This window comes from Gekko japonicus, unplaced genomic scaffold (genome assembly GCF_001447785.1).
Source record: "Gekko japonicus isolate JY-2015 unplaced genomic scaffold, Gekko_japonicus_V1.1 scaffold1642, whole genome shotgun sequence".
NCBI lineage: Eukaryota > Metazoa > Chordata > Lepidosauria > Squamata > Gekkonidae > Gekko > Gekko japonicus.
In genome coordinates this window covers 318,010-338,199 of record NW_015172604.1, presented here as the reverse complement: position 1 = coordinate 338,199, position 20,190 = coordinate 318,010, and the positions used below count along the sequence as shown (strand labels likewise).

Genomic DNA, 20,190 nt, shown 5'->3' with positions numbered 1-20,190 from the left:
GGGAACACCTTTTTACCCTCCCCCTTTAAACCCTTCCCTCTTTCGCGATCCAAGTCGCGGCCAGTTCGATGCAAAACCCGCCCGGCAAGCGGCGTCCAGAGCTGCAGCTGGGCCCGCGGGCAGCCTCTGCTGTCGCGGCCGGTGGCTTCCCTTCCAAATACCGACCGGGGCCCGAGGCCCTGTTCGGCTTCCCAGCTCTGACCAGCGTGGGCGAGCCCCGGGCCCATCCTGGAATCTCCACCCCGGATTAGCCTTAAACGTCCCGTTGCCAGAGCGACGCGGAGCGTCACATCCTGGCGACGGCGGGTGCAGCACGTGCAGCCGTCCCCCCGCCGGAATTTGGTAAGCCTACCTCCTCCTCGCGAGCCCAGCCGGTCGGGGCGCCTCGTGGGTTTGGCGCGACGCGCCGGGCAAGGACTGCGGCGGCTGGCGGGGCTTCCCCGGCCCTGGGCGGGCACAGGCACACGGCCTCCCACCCCACCCCGGAGGGATCTTGCCCGCTCTCTTCCCTGCCTGCCGGCGGAGCCCCAGCACAGGTCCCGGCGGGTCGGTAGTCTGCAGGCGGGCAGGGAAGCGGGGGAAAGGCGTCCTCTGGATTCCGTCGCGGTCCCGACCAATGCTCCCTCTAAGCTGTGGGGGTCTTGTGAGCCACAGGCCGCTAGTAGGCTTGCAGACTTTGGGCCTGAGCCATTTTGAAATGAATGAACCATGCTAAAATAGCATAGAGTACAGCAGTTTGCAGCTTGCTCTCGCTTTAGTATTGGGTGTATTTGAAATTTTGCTTGTAGACAACTGAGCATTTATACCTTTAAATTCCATAAATATGCCAATTAAGAAGAAGAGATTGGATTTATACCCCGCCCTTCACTATCCAAGGGAGTCTCAGAGCGGTTTACAGTCTCCTTTCCCTTCCTCTCCCCACAACAGACACCCTGTGAGGCAGGCGGGGCTGAGAGACCTTTGACAGAAACTGCTCTTTTTCAAGAACACATGGAATTCACTGCCACAGGAGGTGGAGGCGGCTACAAGCATGGATGGCTTCAAAAGGGAATTAGATAAGCATTTGGAGCAGAGGTCCATCAGTGGCTATTAGCCACAAGGTATAGATAGGGGCTCTGGGGCAAGTGATGCTCTGTCTTCTTGGTGTTTTTTTGGGGGGGGGTCAACAGTGGGAGGGCTTCTAATGTCCTGGCCCCACTGGTGGACCTCCGGATGGCACCTGGTATTTTTGGCCACTGTGTGACAGAGTGTTGGACTAGATGGCCAATTGGCCTGATCAAACATTGGCTTCTCTTATGCTCTTATAGGAACTCTCGGTCTAGGGCCAAGTGATGCTCTGTATTCTTGGTGCTGGGGGGGGGGCAACAGTGGGAGGGCTTCTAGTGTCCTGGCCCCACTGGTGAACCTCCTGATGGCACTGGTATTTCTGGCCACTGTGTGACACAGAGTGTTGGACCGGATGGGCCTTTGGCCTGATCTAACATTGGCGTCTCTTATGTTCTTATTCTACTTTGTGAGCTACGGGCATTAAAGCTGTGAGTGAGCAATGTGGCTGCTGCATAAATCGGTTTCCTCTGGAGCCATCCTTCCTGAGCTAGGATAAAAATATGTGAGCCGGAGGATAAAAAACTGTGAGCTAGCTCACACTAACTCAGCTTAGAGGGAACACTGGTCCCGACCCTCTGCGTGTCTGCTTGGAGGGAAGCGGAACGGATTCGCGGGTGCTTCCAGGCGGGCCGCGTGGCGCGCTGAGCACGGCTGCCGTCACACGCACTCTCAGCCTGGGCATTTCCCAACTGGGTTTGGCCCGTTCACACCATAGAATCCAGTTGGGAAGGGCACTGGGCGTGGGTTCTTGAGTGTGCGTGAGCCCAAGCGGGCGGAGAGCAGCGCTGTTCGGCAGAGGGCTCACGAGGTCGTAACCAATGCTCCCTCTAAGCTGTGGAGTCTTGTGAGCAGAAATCCTACTTTGTGAGCGGCTGGCATTAAAGTTGTGAGCGAGCAATTTGGCTACTGCATACATTAGTGTGCTCTGGAGCCATCGTTCCTGAGCTAAGACAAAAATGTGTGAGCCGGAGGCTAAAAAACGGTGAGCTAGCTCACACTCACTCAGCTTAGAGGGAACACTGGTCGTAACTCTGCCGATAGATCGCCTCGGGCCAGCTCCTGGCAACGCAACGGGGTGCCCTCCGGCTTGGAGTGGCCTTCCTGCCTAAAGGAGTCCAGGGGCGCCTTTACGCCCCTGCTTGAGTGCACACAGAAGCTCATACCCAGAACGAAACTTTTTTGGTCGTCAAGGTGCCCTGGACTCAAACCTTGTTTTTCTGCTTCAGACCCCCCCCCCACCCCCCAGTCTTTCTGCCTCAGTGTACCTGAGATCAGGAGGCAGCTGGAGTTTCTGCCTCTGGTTCACTCATTTTGAAGGCCTTTTGGCACCTTTCCTTTCTTGTTGCTTTTCTCCTTGCGCTGCCACTGAAGACCTGCCACACAACACGTGTCCTTCTGCTGACATTTATTTTTGTTTCTTGTTCTCTAGGGTTAATGTCCACGTTCGTGATGAGAGACAGATAAGTACCGTGCGGTGGCCTCCTTGCTGCAGGAAGAGTCTCCTTGAGGCGTTTGGCCCTGAGGGCTGTTATCTTTCCGTGTGCTTTTCTTACAAACTGTGGGTTACCCCTTCACAAGGCCTTGTTCAGAAATGGCCAGTTTAGCCAACAAAGACTCTTATTTACAGCAACTGGCTAAGAAGATTTGCGCCCAGGAAGTGCAGGAGCCACGAAAAAGAAAATTCGGTACAGTTTCTGAGATTCACATTGGTCTTCATGGATGTTGTATTACCAAATGTGCTGCCTCTTAGGCTGTAAGCTCCTCTAGGCACAAGTGGTTATACTGCAACTTGGGACAAATGAATTTCTTTGGCCTTCAAGCTCATTTCCAGCAAACACAGTTGCACAGTGCCCTCTGGAAACAGAGCTGTTGCTCCAAAACTGGGTGATTTGTGGAATTCTGAAGCTGCTGTGACATCGAGGATCATGAGGGCTAGCCACTTGAATTCTTCCTGAGTGAATATTTATTCATTCATAGGCTTATTTGCTGCCCTTCTTTTTAAAGAAAAGCATCTCGTGGTGAGGTTCACAGGAATTGTGTGCTCATTGGGATGAGCTGAGTGGCTCAAAATTTGTTTGTGATCCGCCCTGAGCCCGCTCGCAGGGAGGGCAGAATATAATTTGATAGAAATACATAAGTATATATATCTTTCACATTTAAAAAAACCTGTCTCAGAAAGCAGATTTAAGGAAAACTCCTCCTCCAGGTAATTCCCACTCTCGTTGGTGTGAAACTCTTTGAAATTATAGTAAATTAATTTGTCCAGAATTTGGGGCATTTATTTCTGCATTTAATGCAAGTATATACCACTCTTTCTCTTTAGTTGCCAAAAAATAGTTTGTAGTTTAATTCCAAAAAAACAGCAAGCGACAGACAATTGTCTTGGGCATTTGGCTGTTTTGGGTAGTCTAAGCAGCCTGGTCCAGTTGGTCTCCTGTCTTCTTTTCAGGGCACAGGGAAAGGGCCACCCCGATCGGTGGAGGTCTTCTGGGCTGTTGGGGGGTCCCTTTAGTCCTGGAGGCAGATTCTCCCTGTCCTGTCCTTCCTGGCATGCCAGAGACAGGCTTAGATTGTTTCCCTCGCAGGAAATGCAACTCACTTCTCTGCCTTCCCACTTCCCCAGGACCTGGGTCAGGGGAGGACGATGCTCAGCCGAAGAAGAAGAAGAAAAGAAAGAAGTTGAAGCAGCAGGCCCAGGGCGTGGGAGGTGCCCCTCCGGGCAAGCCGGCAGTCACTGACGCCTTCAGAGCACAGGCTAAGCCAACAGCAGCGAATGCCAAGAAGTCAGGGCCTGGGGTCAGTGTTGCATCCGGTGCCCGCAGGCCGGCTGCTGCTGGGGGGAATGGGAGCGGAGCCCAGAATGGCATTACAGGTGAGGATGGTTCCGTAGTGAGCAAGAGCAGGGAGTGGGCTGGTGGGACAGGAAAAAACGCAGAGCCATGGTGGGAGCTGTGCAGATGGGGTCAGGCTGGATTCTCCGTGGTCATCGGGGCTGTATTATTTGTTTAGAGTGTTTTCACCCCATGTTTCTCCCTGGCGGGGACCCCTAAGAACTTACAGAATGCACAAGAAGAAAAAACACAGTACGATACACCACGTTCTGGGCTAGTCCTGGATCTCCTTTTCTGGTTCCCTCCAGGCCTCAGCTTCAAGCCGTGGGCCACAAAACATGCGCAAGAGCCCTTTGGCTTGTGCCTCTGGCCGTGCCCATGGAGGAGAAACAGAAGCTCAGCTCCGATCTCATCCAGTTGGCGAAGAACTGTTCCTCAGCCATGCCCCCCCCCCCCAAGTACACATCTCTCTGTTTTCTTCCATTCAGTGCATGGGGGAGGGACTGGAAGAGAGACAAACAGGGTGTTGGGGGTGGAGAGAAGATCAGGGCAATACTGGGGAGAAAGTACTGGTGGGTGGGAATGCAAAACAGGATTGCACTTCCCATCGACTGGTCTTCTGTGCAGGCACGCATCCCTGCCTTCTGCACCCCTAGAGCCTTAGTTTCTGGGGCTCTCTGGCAGCCGCGTGGAGAGAACTAAGGGAGTAGCGCCCCTCCTCCTGGTCATGAGATCGTCATGAGAAAGCACCAGAGGGAGGAGGACGCTCCTTGTCTGCTAGAAAGCTTTGGAAGTCACAGCAAACCTGCGGCTAATGGGACGCGATGCCCTAGAATTTTCACGGGCCTTTTGCTAGTCCATCATACTCAGCATTTCCTTAAGTGAATTTTGGAGTGTGTTATACATGCTGTCTTGACTTGGTGCTGGAGCAGAAAATGCCACCTGTCGCCATCCGCAGCATGGTTGGTGAAGGATTTGATGCTGGAGGTGGGGTGGGAATTCCGCTGCAAGATGAGCTGAATTCTATTATTGTTTATGGAAATGGAGCCGACTTGTGTGTCCGAGTATACAATTGTACTCTGGCATAATTTATCCAGATTTGTGCAAAGAGCTATGCAGGATGTTGAAAGTGCTGCTTCTCTCTCCCCTCCTTAAATACATCTTATCAACCATCCTGCTAGCTTCTGAGAGTTTAGTAGGGATTGGTCGTGTACAAACAAGCATATTGTTGTAACCACAGGGACTAGAAACTTGCTTTTTTTTGGGGGGGGAAGAGCTGAGATTATCAGGAAACTGAACAGACACCTTTTGCTCTTTGCCTCTGGGACGGCACTATGGGCCTAGCCCTGACCCTGAGGTGCACATCCACATGTGTCCCCTTTCTGCGCAAGGTCCTGTGCTGTGCTGTGCATGGGAGAAACACCACCTCTGCTTTGGTTGGGTTTTTTTTCTCCTGAAGAGCTGGAAGTGCACACCCTGGTTTCCAGCTCCCCGAGTCCATGAACTCCATGCTGGGTGAACTGGAAGACTTGCAGGAAGGAGTAGTGGGACAATGTGCTTCTTTAGACAGGTGCAGGACTGGGTTTCTGGTACCCCAAGATCCTTAGCTGTCTTCTTCACTTTCCACAGTAGACTTCTTGTTTTGGCTGAAGGACAGGCAGTGTCTGGTGTCAGACAAGCAGAACCTGCCCTTTCTTGGTTTTACCGCTGCCTCCTGTCTTTTTGCTTAAAGAGTCTCCGCCCTTCTTTTTCCATGCAGGTAGCCAGAGCAGGCCCGATTCCTTCTCCACCATGACTCTGTTGCGTCAGAGGTTGCATGAGAAAATACAAGAAGTCTCGGGTCAGGTATGGTCTGCACCGTTGTTAAAATAATGGTTCTCAAAGGATGGTGAAGGGCCTGATGGTTAAACCAGTTTAGATGCGTGGTTCTGGACCTCTCCCCACCAGTCTTTATCCTAGGAATTCTGTACCACTTTGCTGCTTTCTGTCTACTATGTGGATCCTAACTGAAACATTCCAAACCCTGCACAAGGATAGGTTTTGCAACTGAGATAAACTAAAGAAGGTTTTGTTGCAACCAATGTTCCCTCTAAGGTGTGGAGTCTTGTGAGCAGAAATCCTACTTTGTGAGCGGCTGGCATTAAAGTTGTGAGCGAGCAATTTGGCTACTGCATACATTAGTGTGCTCTGGAGCCATACTTCCTGAGCTAAGACAAAAATGTGTGAGCCGGAGGCTAAAAAACGGTGAGCTAGCTCACACTCACTCAGCTTAGAGGGAACACTGGTTGCAACATTACCTGAATTCTGAGTAGAAGATGTGATGGGAGTTGTTATAGTTCAGAACATATCTGTTTCCAGTATTCTGTGTGTAAAACACACACACCCCCAGTATGATATGAAATGCAGAATTCAACTTGCTGATGATCTTGGTTAATGTGTTTCTCCCCCTCCCTCTTTTCTCACAGCATTGCACCTCAGCTGTCAATGCATTGTCCAGAGGTTGTGCTGCATGCCTCCTTGTTTCTCTTCATTACAAGGACAGGCAGAATAAATTAGGCCAATAAGCCAAAACATGTGGATTGAGCACATTTGTGTAATTTATACACATTGTGGAGTTTAGTGTCATTCTGCAAATTTTTTTTAAAGTGCAAAGGACATGGTTTTCCCTGCCTCTTAATAGCTAAACTTTCTTCTGGTCCCATAAGTGGTTCTGCTTTCTTTTCAAGTTCCTGTTTCTTAACAGGGAAGGCCCAGACAGCTGTCACCGGCTGCACTGAAGAAGCAGCAGCGGAGGAAATACGAGAAGGAGAGAAAGAAACGCCGGAGAAAAGAATTAAGAGTGAAGGGAAAAACTGAGAAGAAAGGAGCGGGAGAGGTGTCGACAGGGGCCATTTTGGAGCTCGCGGCCCCCAAGAACGATGGCAAGTCCAACATGGCCTTCAACAAGGTTGAAGTGCACGAAGAGCAGCTGAGCAAAGCGGAGAAGAGGAAAGAGAAGAGGAAGACTGTGAAAGGCAACCTCACCCCACTGACAGGGAAGAACTACAAGCAGCTCTTGAGTCGGCTGGAGGTTCGGAAGAACAAGCTGGAAGACCTGAAGGACAAGGATGAGAAGAAGGCCCAGGAGCTGGAGACCAAGATGAGATGGACCAATGTCCTCTACAAGGCTGAAGGTGTCAAGATTCATGACGATGAGAACCGGCTGAAGAAGGCCGTTAAGCGGAAAGAGCAGCGCAAGACCCAGCGCCAGAAGCAGTGGGAAAAGCGGACTGAGCAAGTGGTGGAGAAGATGCAGCAGCGCCAGGACAAGCGCCGCAAGAACCTCCAGAAGAAGAAGCTGGCCAAGATGGAGCGGAAGAAGAGCAAGGCCCGCAAGAGGGGCCGTGTCTTGCCTGAGGATCTAGAAAAAGCTGGCTCCAAATGAGCCAGACTTAGTGGATGGTTTCACCTGCTTCGGATGAACTGAGTTTAGCGGATGTCTTTATTTGTTCCAAAGTGGATTATTGAGGGACCTGTTAATAAAACTACTGTCTGTAATGTCTTCGATGTTGTTTATATTTTGGACCCAAACCTCCTTGGCTATGATTCAGCAGAATACAGAACTATACAAGCATGTATTCCTCACTGTCCAACTGGGGAGGGGAACACCAGACAAACTTTCCTGTTTGTGTGATTCCTCATCCTGCTACAGTGTTAAAAAACACAAGCCTGGTTTTACCATTAGCCACTTAATAGGGTACGTGTGTCAAATTTCCTATGGAGGGGTTTTTTACATTTTTTTTTGAAGAAGCAACTTTACCAGACTAGGGCAGTGGGGAAGGAGGAGGGGAATGAATATAGTTACTAGACCAGTTTGGTGTAGTGGTTAAGAGGGGCAGACTCTAATCTGGAGAACTGGGTTTGATTCCCCACTCCTCCATATGCAGCCAGCTGGGTGACCTTGGGTCAGTCGCAGTTCTCTCAAGAGCAGTTCTCTCAGAGCTCTCTCAGCCCCACCTACCTCACAGGGTGTCCTGTTGTGAGGAGAGGAAGGGAAGGAGATAAGCTGCTCTGAAATTCCGAGTGAAAGACGAGGTATAAATCCAACTCTTATTCTTCTTCGTTAGTAATTGGTGAGAGAAGAGTGAGGTTTTTGTTTATTAAAACCATTTCTCGACCACCAATTTATACAATACCAAGAATTATTGCCAAAGAAGGCAAAGATAAACCAATAAATAAAACATGCAAAAACACTAGCGATGAGGTTTTGACAGTGTTCACAAGCCTGCCTGGGCTCCCCAAATTCGTTTCCCTCAAATTAATTCGAGCCGTCAACCAAGATGTCTTGCATCCCTTACTAAACTGAAGGAAGGATGGCAACCCCTTTCCTGATCTCTTCTAGAAGAAAGTTCCAAGAAATCCCCTTTGCTTCCTCCCCTGGATTGCACCTGGTGAATAGACGGGACATTGAATCAAACCTGTTGTCCAGCTCTCCATTGGGGCTGAGGGTGTAGAGGTGGCCCTGCAGGTCTGTAGGTGTCAGGGCTTGAAGAATTATCCAAGTAAGTGCCAGCCTTTTAGACTGAACTCAAAAAATTGGCAGCCAGTGAGTATGTTCAAAGCAGCTGTCAGTGAAGAAAGACAATCTAGTGCTTAGTGGGCACTAGGTGCAGTACACTGTTGTTTAAAGTAATATTTATAAAATGAGACGCTCAGATTCATGAAGGAAAACCCTGTGACCAGCAGAGTTAAAGGGCCATGAAATGCTCATTCGGTGCCATTTCAGTGCAAGCATAAATGTAAACAGGATAAGGCAAGTGGCCGTTCACAACAGCAGTAATCACTGATGTCACAACTTCCTACACTGGGGAATTAATTCAGCTAGGATCTGTTGAAACCCCAGCAGAAACCTCACTGTCAGAATCAGGGTCCAGCAAAAATACTAGGCTCCAGAAGCAGACTAAATCTTAAGATTTCCTGTGTCCCATGTTCTCATTTGGTAAAAGCTGCTAGAAATGTCAGAAGCTGAAAGAAAAATAGGAATCCTGAAATAAGATGGTGTATCCCCAGACTGTGTCGTGAGACGTTCTGTGCCGTTTCTTGAAAGATCCTATTCCAATCCTGTGTGCCTAATTTTTGTAGTTAAAATCCTGGCATGTAAAACAACAGGCTACACAGCTCAAAAGCATCCCGCCTGTGCTCAGCGGCGTCGTTTCCTCATGTCATGGCAGTTGTATAATGGTCCCGGTCACACGAGCGGGATGATCTGCTGCCAAAGGGAGGCAAATTAGAGCCAGAGCAAAAAGAACCGCGGGAGTGTGATCCGACGTGCCGCCGCAGCTCCGTGCTCCGGCAGCCGATTACACGTTGTGCAGCAAACCGGCAGTAACACGGTTGTGCGCATGCATGGGACGGGGAATGGCGCTGGCTGCGACGGGCTACCAGCGCTTCCCCGACCAGACGCCTGGAGTTGCCGCGCATCATCCGGAAGGTAGTGCTCAAAAGGTAGTACCTTTTAAATGTGAGTTTTCGGGCCAAAGGGCCGGATCGGGGATGGGTGCGTGACGCTTCCCAGATGTTGCAGTGTGATCGTGCCCACTTGATGCACCCCCGATCCGTCCCTCTTGCGGGGCAAATCCTCCCATGTGACTGGGACCAATGTGTACTTCATATTAAACAAGGAAGGAATACTTATTTTGCCACGCCCTAAAAGATTCTGTGATTCCTCACTGCTTTTTGTACTTGATAGCTAGCCAGTGACAGCTGCCATAGCCCAAAGGTGGACCATATGTGTTCTATTTATTTATTTATTTATTACTTCAATTTGATATACCACCCTAACCCCCATGGGGGTCTCTGGGTGGTTTACATGTGGGGTGCTAGTCACATTTGAACCCTAAGGCAACATTGATTCTATGGGTGGGGCTGCCTACCGGCACCCAGGTGGAAGCTGATGTCTCTTCGGCTTGGCTGTTCTTCTTCTTTTTTTTTCCGGCTCCATTCTCGGCAGCTAGCTGTTCTTTTCCTGGCGCTTAGGCAGTCAGGCGGTCTGATACACAGGTGACGTCCTTCTCCAGTCTGGCTACGTCCTTCAGGCTCCGCTGCGCATTTGGGTGACGTTGCTGTGCCTCCGCCTCTGCTGACGACAACCACCTGCTGTTTCTGCCGCTGGCCACCAGGGATCACTCCTTTCTGGCTCTGCTGCTACTGCTCACTGCCGCCTCGACGCCATGCCGCTACCTCTGGTATGCTGCTGCAGCTGATGTCCTGCTGCAGCCGCCGCCGCAGCCGCCGTTGCCTTCCACGCACCTCCGTAGAGGAGGGTGCCCCCTACCCTTCTAAGGTTCCCATTTATCTACTCGCCATCAGTTACTTCAGCTTCCGAACCGCTGGGTGGGCGGAAGCTAGGACTAGGGTCGAGAGCTCACCCCGACCGCGGTGGGACTCAAACAGCCATAGTGGCTGCTCTAGTGTTGTTAAAGCAGGCGTTTTACAGCCTGCGCCACCGCTCACTGAGGCATCCTTAACAGAAAATGCCCTCCATGTATCAGAATCTGATGATTGCCTGTTTTTGTTGTTCAGTGCAACAAAACCAGCTTTTGTGTGCTGGGCAGTTTTTGACAGGAAAGTGGTTTTGGTTGCCCAGAGTGGGGCAGAATCTGACAGGAGGACGGTGTTGTCGTGATGCAGGCCGAGGCCCTTCTCGCCTGCGCTGCACGAGATCCTTCAGTTATGGATGGTGCAGGTTGAACCTTGACTGTGGTACATGAAGCGAGAATCTTCTGTACGGAGCATTTTTATGCCTCCCAAAATTTCTCATTACGTGGCAGACTGCTTGCTGAATTAGGGGAGGACGGTTGGGTAGAATGACGACATGTATTTCTGGACACTTTAGGTCAGATATGTCTTGGGATGAATTTGAAGAACGTGGAGGACCAATGTGGGCCAGGCGTCAGGAGCATCATTCTGGGTGGGGGAACTGGCTGATGACTCCGAGCTATCCAGAGACCTTCCCCAGAGTCGATGGGAAATGGACATTTTCCCAGTGGGAGGGGCTGCTGCTGACCAGTAGTGAAGTGTCAGAGTATTGTGGTCTGCTCCCTCTTCTGCGATGGGGACCACCTTTCTTGAGAGGCCCTGTGTGCCTTTGAGGAGGGTGGGGAGATCTAGGCCGGTGGGTCGATTCTGGAGAGGGGAGGGTACAGGAAAGGAAGGAGATTGGAAGCCACTCTGAGACTCCGAGTAAGGGCGGGGTATAAACAGCGGTCATTAAGTAGAAAAAGAGCTAGGGGAACTCATTAGTATAACTCATTAGCATATGCCACACACCCTGACATCACTGGAAGTGTGTCATAAGGCCACACCCCCTGGCATCACCGGAAGTGTGTCATAAGGCCACACACCCCGCCCCCAACGGTCTCGGCCGCTGGCGGCGGCCTTGCAGCTCCACTGCCGAGCCCCATGAGGGGCCCGGCAGTGGGCCTGCAAGGCCGGCGGGAATGCAAGGAAGCCCCGCGAAGGCCCTCCCTGGCCCCAGGCAGGCAGGGGTGGGGAGAGGCAGGGAGGAAGCAACTTACCCTCCCTCTTCTCCTGCCTCCTCCTGGCTGAATGAGGGCCGGAAGTGGGGCGGCCGGAAGCAAGGGGCAGGGCTTCGTCGTGTGCCCCGCCCCCTCACACCTCACCCGGGGGAACTGCGATCCCCCGCGATCCCCCCCCGAAATGACCTCTGCATACAATCATACAATCATACAATCATACAATCACAGAGTTGGAAGAGGCCTCACAGGCCATCTAGTCCAACCCCTTGCTCAATGCTGGATCAGCCTACAGTATCAATACGATTCTGTCAGGCTCATTCTAGCTATGAGAGTAAAAGGAGGAACTGCTGCCTCGGATATGCCTTACCTCAGGAAATGTGAGATTACCCAGGAGACTGTTTTTGTCATCCCACTGAGTTGAAGTCCCACTTTGGAATGAGAGAAGTGCAGGAGGCAGTGGGGTTCAGGCACAGAGATGCTCTCGTCTGACATGGCAAGTCTTGCTCTGGTCATCCCCATGATCCAAACGGCTTATGAGGACTTGGCCTCCGCCAGAAGCAGGACATGCAGACATGGTTTCAGGGGTGCGCACACTGGTGAAAAGGCTGCAAGGTGGATTCTAGGCTCACCTTCAGCCTCTCACACAGCAGAAGGTTTACATGTTGGTGACCATGTGTGACCCATGCATGAAGTACAAGATCGCCAAGCGGGCCAATGAGCTCATTCGCTGGAGAGACGAGGTCTTGTTAGCCAAATTGCCATATTTCATTATTAATATGGGGGAATTGTGATTATTAAATGGTAATAGGTATATAAGGGAGCAATAACCTATGTATACAGGAGTCCCACTGCAGTAACCCAGAGATAAACGCAGAGACCAGATCTTAAAGAAATGGTTTCTTTACTGAGAAGTTTCCACAAGCATACAATATATTCAGGCACACACGCAATTACACAGATCTAAGAAATGGAGATGGAAAGGTATAGTGACATTCGCATTAGCAGGTAATTCGTTGGGGGTGTGTGTGTGATATGTACCTGTCCTGAAGAGGCGAAGTGATTCTGCAGCAAAAAGAGGAAGTTAGACTATAAGGGTGTTAAGTCCGTGCTTAACAAAGTAGTCAGAGAGTGATTTCAGAAAACTCAGGTTTATTCAGCTCTTCAATCGACTTCTTCTGACACGGTACAACTCCTCATAGCCCGAACAGCTTGTCCATTTCAGCTGCTCGGTATTTAAACATTCCGGGCTAATGTAGCCACACCTACTGTACATTAAACCAACCTATCAGGTTGTGTGCATGAACGACCAATCATAAGCGGTCCCGCTTACATACATTCAAATCTGATTGGCCACAATACTTTTCGGCGCGAATCCCTGCCGAAGCTTGAAGCTTTGCATGGCTTTTCTATGGGAGGATTCACATACCTCCTAATGCATTCAGGGCAGCATCTGAATACATTACAATTCCCTCCCCCCTAAGCAAAAACAACTACGAACAATCATAATCGCTCAGGTAGGAAGGTGCACGTCTCGTTCTCTGAGACCGTCTTGGTGGACTCGGCTCAGGGCTAGATTCCGTCAGTGGCACTTCAGTTGGCTCTGGGACCTCAGAGCCAGGAACACTTCCATCCGTTACACTTAGTTCGAGAGGAGGGGTCTGCCCAGCCTCGGGAACAGTGCTGATGCCCTCAGGCCCGTCAGCACTCGCCTCCAGGGGAGGTCTCGGAAGGTCCTCGGGGTCTATTGACTCAGTTGGCAACGCGTTGGGTCGGTCAGTCGCCCACCGTTGCCTCAACTGGTCTATGTGCCTACGCCACTTGCGACCATCAGCAAGTCGTACCACATACATTCTGGACCCAACAGTTTCAACAATAGTGGCTGGGAGCCACAAGTGACCACTGGCATAATTTCTCGCATACACCTTGTCATCTTTCTCATATATGCGTACCTTCGTTTGTTCACTCTGCTGTGGTGGTTTAAGGTCATTCAGGTCCGGGTGCAACCTATCTAATAGGGTTGCCAGCCTCCGGCCCATCAGCATTTCGGCCGGACTGCGGCCAGTTGCTGAACAAGGGGTAACATGCTGTCTGAGCAAGAACGAAGCTAGCTTTACCCCCCAGTCACCATAAACCAATTTACTCAGTGCTTCTTTGGTGGTTCTTACCATTCTTTCCGCCTGGCCATTCGAAGCCGGGTGGAATGGGGCCGATGTAATCTGCCTGATTCCGTTATCAGCCAGAAATTTTTCAAACTCCATAGATGTAAATTGCGTCCCGTTATCACTGACCAATACATCGGGTATACCATGGGTCGCAAACAGGCGCCGCAGCACATTGATGACAGACCCGGAAGTGGTGGAATGCATGTGCGCAACCTCCAACCATTTCGTATACGCATCAACAATAATAAGGAACATTTGTCCCTGAACTGGCCCCGCAAAATCTAGGTGGAGCCTCGACCAAGGTTTTCCCGCCGACTCCCAACGCTGCGGAGTGGCGGTTGACGGCTCAGGCCTAGCCTGCTGACAGGGCTCACACACTCTGACCCAATCCTCGATTTCCGCATCAAGCCCGGGCCACCACACATAACCACGGGCCAGTGCCTTCATGTGGACCATGCCTGGATGGCCCTCATGGAGTGATTTCAGCACTTTTTGTCTGAGGCAGTGAGGCACCACCACCCGGTTTCCCCACAGTAAACAGCCCTTAGACACAGACAGCTCGTTTTGGCGCGCTTTGTACATGCGAAATTCCGGCTCCATAGCACCCATCGGCCACCCCCTCCAAACCCAGTTAAGAACTCTCGCAATTACACTGTCCTTAGCCGACGCAGCGGCAATGTCCTTGGAGGTGATGGGTGCTTGCGGCAGTTCTTCGATGGCCAACACAGAGGCCGTTGGCGCAGGGTCCAAATCTCGGCCGGGCAGCGGGCAACGACTTAATGCGTCCGCATGTCCGATGGCCTTGCCCGGCCGGTGCTCCAGGTCATAGTCATAGGCCGACAAAAACAAGGCCCAACGGAGCATTCTGGCAGACATTATATTTGGAAGTTGCCGGTCCGGGGCAAAGATTCCAAGCAGCGGCTTGTGGTCCGTCACAAGTAGGAAATGTCTGCCATACAAGAAATCGTGAAATTTTTTAACTGCTGATACCAGCGCCAGTCCCTCTTTGTCTATTTGAGCATAGTTCTTCTCAGCTTCAGATAGCGACCTTGAGTAAAACGCGACGGGGGCCTCCCGTCCGTCTTCCAGTACATGACTCAATACCGCCCCCACCCCATAAGGAGAGGCATCTGCGGCCAAGACCAACAATTTCTGGTCATCGTAATGGGTCAACACTGCATTTGATGACAACAATGATTTCACCCCTTCAAACGCCTTTTTTTGTTCAGCACCCCACCGCCATTTTGCGTCCTTGTGAAGGAGCGCATGTAAAGGTGTGCATAAGTTCCTCATCGGATCTTCCAGCAATGAGAACGTCATCAAAATAAGGGACCGTTCCTGGTACCCCCCTCAACAGCCCCTCCATGAGACTCTGAAAAATCCCTGGGGCCACATTCACACCAAATTGGAGCCTGTTTACTTTGAACGCCCCCCTGTGTGTCACAATGGTCTGTGCTTCAGCAGCTTCCTTGGTCACGGGAAGCTGCTGGTCAGCCTGGGCCAAGTCGAACTTCGCAAAGACTTTTCCCCCCCCCAACGATGCCCAGACATGGCTAATTACCGGTACTGGGTACGAGTGCTGTTGCAATGCCCGCTTTATGGTGCATTTGTAGTCAGCACAGATGCGTACTGACCCGTCCGGCTTAACAGGGGTTACAATGGGGGTCTCCCACCGACTGAAGGGAACTGGCTCTAACACGCCCTGCTCGATGAGCTTGTCCAGCTCTGCTTCGATTCTGGGCTTAAGAGGAATGGGAACCTTCCTATACTTGAGGCGAACCGGCCTCACGGCAGGATCAAGTTCAAACGCTACTGGGGGTCCCGTATATTTTCCCAGGCCACCCCCAAACACATCAGTAAATTCCTTATACAGTACAGCCCATTTATTCTTCGTTACACTATTAATGCCAGAAATAGCAATTCCCAACGGTTCAAACCAGTCAAGCCCCAGCAAATTCACTCTGTTCCCCTCAGCCACCAACAATGAAAGGGTCGCCCGCTTCCCCTTAAACTCAACTTCAAACGTATCCCTCCCTGCCAGAGGTATACGCTTGCCCTGGAAGTCGGACACTTGTGTGTCTGCTGGCTTCAGCCGGCGACGACTCCTGGTGGGGAACAACTGCTGCCATGACTTGGACGAAATTACGGTCACCGACGATCCCGAGTCGACCTCCATGCCACACGGAACGCCGTCTAGATGGACCGTCACGTTGATCTTGCCTGTGCCTCCGATTCGTTGGACCGAAGGTGCGCTTGATCGTACGACCTGGCAGCTGGTTTCATGTTGTGCGGCTCGGGAACGTTGCTTCCTGGGCTTGTTTGAGGGCGTTGAAACTTTTGGCGCTCTGCAAGCACGAGCGATGTGGCCCCGCCTTCCGCATGCTCTGCAGTCGACGTCCTTGGTCCAGCAGCTTTCTCTGGAGTGCTTGCCGCCACAGCCGGTGCAAGGAGGAGTGGGCGAAGTCCTCACTTGGGTCCGCTGGTTCGCAGGCCCTTTCACAGTGCAGACGTCTTCAGCCGCGCCCTCACGCTCTCCTTCGGACCCCTGGTGGTGAACGCGTAGCTCTGTTGCAGCCAGACGCTGACGCACCTCCCGGGTCGATTTGTCCGCTGTCTCCGCTGCGATGGCTTCATTGTAGGCGTCGGCCCAGGTCAATTTCGCCTTTGCGAACAGGCGCTGCTGCAGTCGCTCGTCCCGCATGCCACACACCAGCCTGTCTCGCAGGGCCTCCTCTACGTCGGCGAAGTTACACGGTCTGGCCGCTTTACGTAGAGCCGCTACAAAATCGGACACGGTCTCGTTGGGCGCTTGGTTCCTCTTGAAGAACGCGTGCCGGCTTGCGATCTCCGACGGTTGCGGGGAGAAGTGTGCCTTCAACTTCTCCGTCAGCTCTTTGAACGGCACTTTTCCGATGTCCGCTGGTGCCACCAGAGACCTGGCGACATCGAACACGCTCTTGCCACAAGAGCTCAGGAGGGTGGCTCGCTTCTTCTCCTCCGTGGTGATGTCGTTCGCTTCGAGGTGGAACCCGAACCTCAGCAGGTAGGCGTCCCAGTCCTCGGTCGCTGGTTCGAATGCCTCGAACTTCGGGCTATTGGCCATAGCTGCGATCGCTGCCACCGGTGCTGGTGGTGCCTGTCGCTGCTCTGCCACGGCGAGCTGCTGCTCTTGGTTGTCCGTCGTTGGGTCGGGACCAGCGGGGCTGCCTACCCGCTCCTGTATCCCACCTTCGTCGCCAATTGTTAAGTCCGTGCTTAACAAAGTAGTCAGAGAGTGATTTCAGAAAACTCAGGTTTATTCAGCTCTTCAATCGACTTCTTCTGACACGGTACAACTCCTCATAGCCCGAACAGCTTGTCCATTTCAGCTGCTCGGTATTTAAACATTCCGGGCTAATGTAGCCACACCTACTGTACATTAAACCAACCTATCAGGTTGTGTGCATGAACGACCAATCATAAGCGGTCCCGCTTACAAACATTCAAATCTGATTGGCCACAATACTTTTCGGCGCGAATCCCTGCCGAAGCTTGAAGCTTTGCATGGCTTCTCTATGGGAGGATTCACATACCTCCTAATGCATTCAGGGCAGCATCTGAATACATTACAAAGGGAGAAAGGGATCATGTTCTGAACCGGCAGAGCACTTGGAAGACTCTGGGCAGCCTTTAAACTGAGAGTCCAGGTAGGATGGGGTTAGGCAAAGAGGAAGTAAGAGAGAGAGAGCGTAGCGAATCTCTCTCCTTTTATACCCTAAAAGTGGCTGGGTGGGCTTCTACCTAATTGGTCACGTAGTCCCCAGGAAAACTATAAAATACCAGTTATTGCTGGTCATGAGATGATCAGAAGGGGACAAATGGTTGGGTAATAGATATAACGTTACTCTATACTGACACCTTTCAGAGACTTGGGTTCAAGACAAAGGAGGAGAATAGATAGTTGTTCCTGGTGCTTGGCCAGCCATCAGCGTTAACGATCCAATGCTCGACAGCTGCATTGTCGCAATGAGTGTAGGGTGGGTGAGTCAGCTGTCACGGCCAACTCCTTTTGTTTAACTTGGAACTGACTATGTGCAGTTTGAGATGATGTTGCTAGAAGAAGGGGGAGGGTGCCTGCATGATGGGGACAAGGCTTGCCACGGTGTTTCTTTCCTTAACGAAAAAGTTCACGTCGTCTTTGCAAAGCATGGCTTCTCTATTAGTCTGGGTGGTGGTTCCAGGTGTCTATAGTTCTCAGGGAGGCGGGCATGCTGTCTACCTGGGTTTTCAGTCATCTTTAGGGTGGCAGGGATGGATGGCATCGGGTCCTCCGTGGGTCCACATCTGGCGTTAACTTGCTGCTTCAATCCAAGGCTTCCCTGAGCGGGGCACATATTTCCTTGTCCAGTACGTTGGCTCTGTCTCATGGTCACCAATCAGTCCACTTTCCCTGGCACGCTCTTTGTATAAGCCAGATTTTGGGGTATATCACAAGTCCATTCTTCATAAGAAGCTTGCGAGTCAACAGTCTCCCAGTAAGCTGAGCGCATGCAGGCCCAGAGGGGCATGTTGGCAAGAGCTGAGGAAGAAGGAGATGAAAGCAGCTCTGCCGCTGTTCGTCCCCCACCTCCCCTTCTAGGCAGCAACACACACACACCCCACGGCTACCACCGTGATGACCTGTGAGATGGCAGCCATGGGGCAGATACTCAGCCCCTCTGGGAGTGGTAGGCACACGAGACAGGAGGACACGGTGGCTCCAAAGATGAGGGAATGCCTTGCGGCGTCCTATGAGCTTTGGGGGACGAGAGTGTTCTGAGTTGCAGGCCGCCAGTTGCTAGAAGGAGGGGGTCTGGCCAGACCTCTCTGCTGTGGCCCAGAGGCTCCTCTCAAGCCCTCCAACAAGCGTGCAGAGTGAGCTGGTTTTTCCCACGCAGGCAACCTGGTCAGCTCACATCGCTCCTGTCTTTTCCCCTAGATCGTTGAGCGGTTGGTCTTCCTGAAGGTCAGCTTGCCACTGTTCAGCTTCCAGTCCTGGACTTTGAGGGTGACTGAAGTCAGATCATACTTGTTCCTGCATCCTCTCCCAGTCTGTGCTGGGAAGTTGGGGCAAAACACCCTTCCCAAAATTAAAACGAGACTGGAGAGAAGTAGCAGGGCCATTAACCGGTTGGATTGGCACAGAAGTGCCCCATGCCCCACCAACCTCACCCCTGCCTGTTCTGAAGCCACCTGCATCAAAATACTTCTACAGAACCCTGGTAGGAGTGCAGCATGGGGAATGTTGAAGGTGGTGTGCTCAAGTTCACTCACCGAGTCACAACCAGCCACCCCAACCAAAATTGCATGCTGAACTTACCAAGTAGAAGTAAAGGTTTCCCTTGCTCGAAAGCTAGTTGACTCCGACTCTAGGGTTGTGGTGTTCATCTCCATTTCCAAGCCGAAGAGCCAGTGCTGTCCGAAGACGTTTCCGTGGTCATGTGGCCGGCATGACTAAATGCTGTGGCACATGTAACGCTGTTACCTTCCCACCAAAGAGGTACCTATTTATCTACTTGCAATTTCTTCCTTTCAAACCGCTAGGTTGGCAGGAGCTGGGCAACAGCTGTTCTTCAGCTTGATGGAAATGAAAGGGTAGAGTAGGATAGTGAGACCTGTGTGCCAAACAGAAACCAGCAGAATCCGCAGGAGCACCATCAGTAATGAAGTTAATTTGCTGTGGAATATTCTTGTTTGCAGGGGTGGAAGGTGGGAAAGGGCGAGCCCGTGATGACGGGCAGCTGCAGCGCTGAGGCCGAGGCTCTTCCACTGAGGCCGTGATTGTGGGTGTGTGTTGCTGGCGCTGAGGGAGGAGGGTCAGGGTGGACACAGCCCCCTCCCTCACACTTTCTGGGGCCTCCCCTGGGAAACGGTGTATCAGGTTTCCCTGGGTTTGCCCTTGGCCTTGGAAGAAAACAAAGCTGTACTGGGATTCTGTGTACTGGGCTAGCAGAAGTGCCTCAAACTCCCCCCCCCCCAATAGGGATAAGGCGCCCCCAAGCCTCCTACTCTGGGTGCTGAAAACAGCCACTCCGGCAGGAAGGCAGGCAGGCCACACTCCCTTTTTTATTTTGTGGGAGTGAAAGCCTTCGAGTTAGTGATTCCAGGCACGGCTTGAAAGGTAAATCAAATTTATTAACTTAGGGAGCGTTGCAAAGCATAGATCACTTCCTCCAGGCAAAAGGTCACAAAACAAATAAACCTCACTTTTACTTCATAAAATCCACCTATCTGAAAACTTTATACCTTACTGCCTTCAAGTATCTCTGAATGGCGTTCCTTGGTCATCCATCTTACTGTTCCCATAAGGAAACAGGCTCTCTTCATGCTTAGCTGGTTATAACAAGGAGACGTCCTGAAGCGGGGAAAGGTAAAGTAGCTGTCCTGTGTGCATTAAGAAACCGTCTTTTCTAGCAATCCGTGCCTTATCCAGCAACTCAATAGCCAATCAGGGCTGACCAGTTAATTAGTGTCTGGTGGGAGAAGAAAACTAGGGAAGAGGGATAGAGACTCTGAGAGACAGTCTCCCAAGGCTGAATCTTCAAGGAACAGAAA

The 20,190-nt window shown here is 51.7% G+C and overlaps 1 protein-coding gene across 3 annotated transcripts; it reads left to right on the top strand.

Moving 5' to 3' along the window:
- The first annotated feature begins 294 nt into the window (after positions 1-294).
- SURF6 (surfeit 6) lies at positions 295-7,447 on the top strand. 3 transcript variants are annotated; one of them, XM_015421598.1, is made up of 5 exons: positions 295-342; positions 2,537-2,792; positions 3,731-3,979; positions 5,698-5,783; positions 6,682-7,447. In XM_015421598.1, exons 2-5 carry the CDS (start codon positions 2,699-2,701, stop codon positions 7,360-7,362), a joined length of 1,110 nt encoding a protein of 369 aa, XP_015277084.1. In that variant the 5' UTR covers positions 295-342; positions 2,537-2,698; the 3' UTR covers positions 7,363-7,447. The 3 variants fall into 3 exon arrangements, with proteins under 3 accessions (XP_015277084.1, XP_015277086.1, XP_015277085.1); XM_015421600.1 differs by lacking the exon at positions 295-342 and adding an exon at positions 355-536; XM_015421599.1 differs by lacking the exon at positions 295-342 and adding an exon at positions 355-546.
- Positions 7,448-20,190: the final 12,743 nt, after the last annotated feature.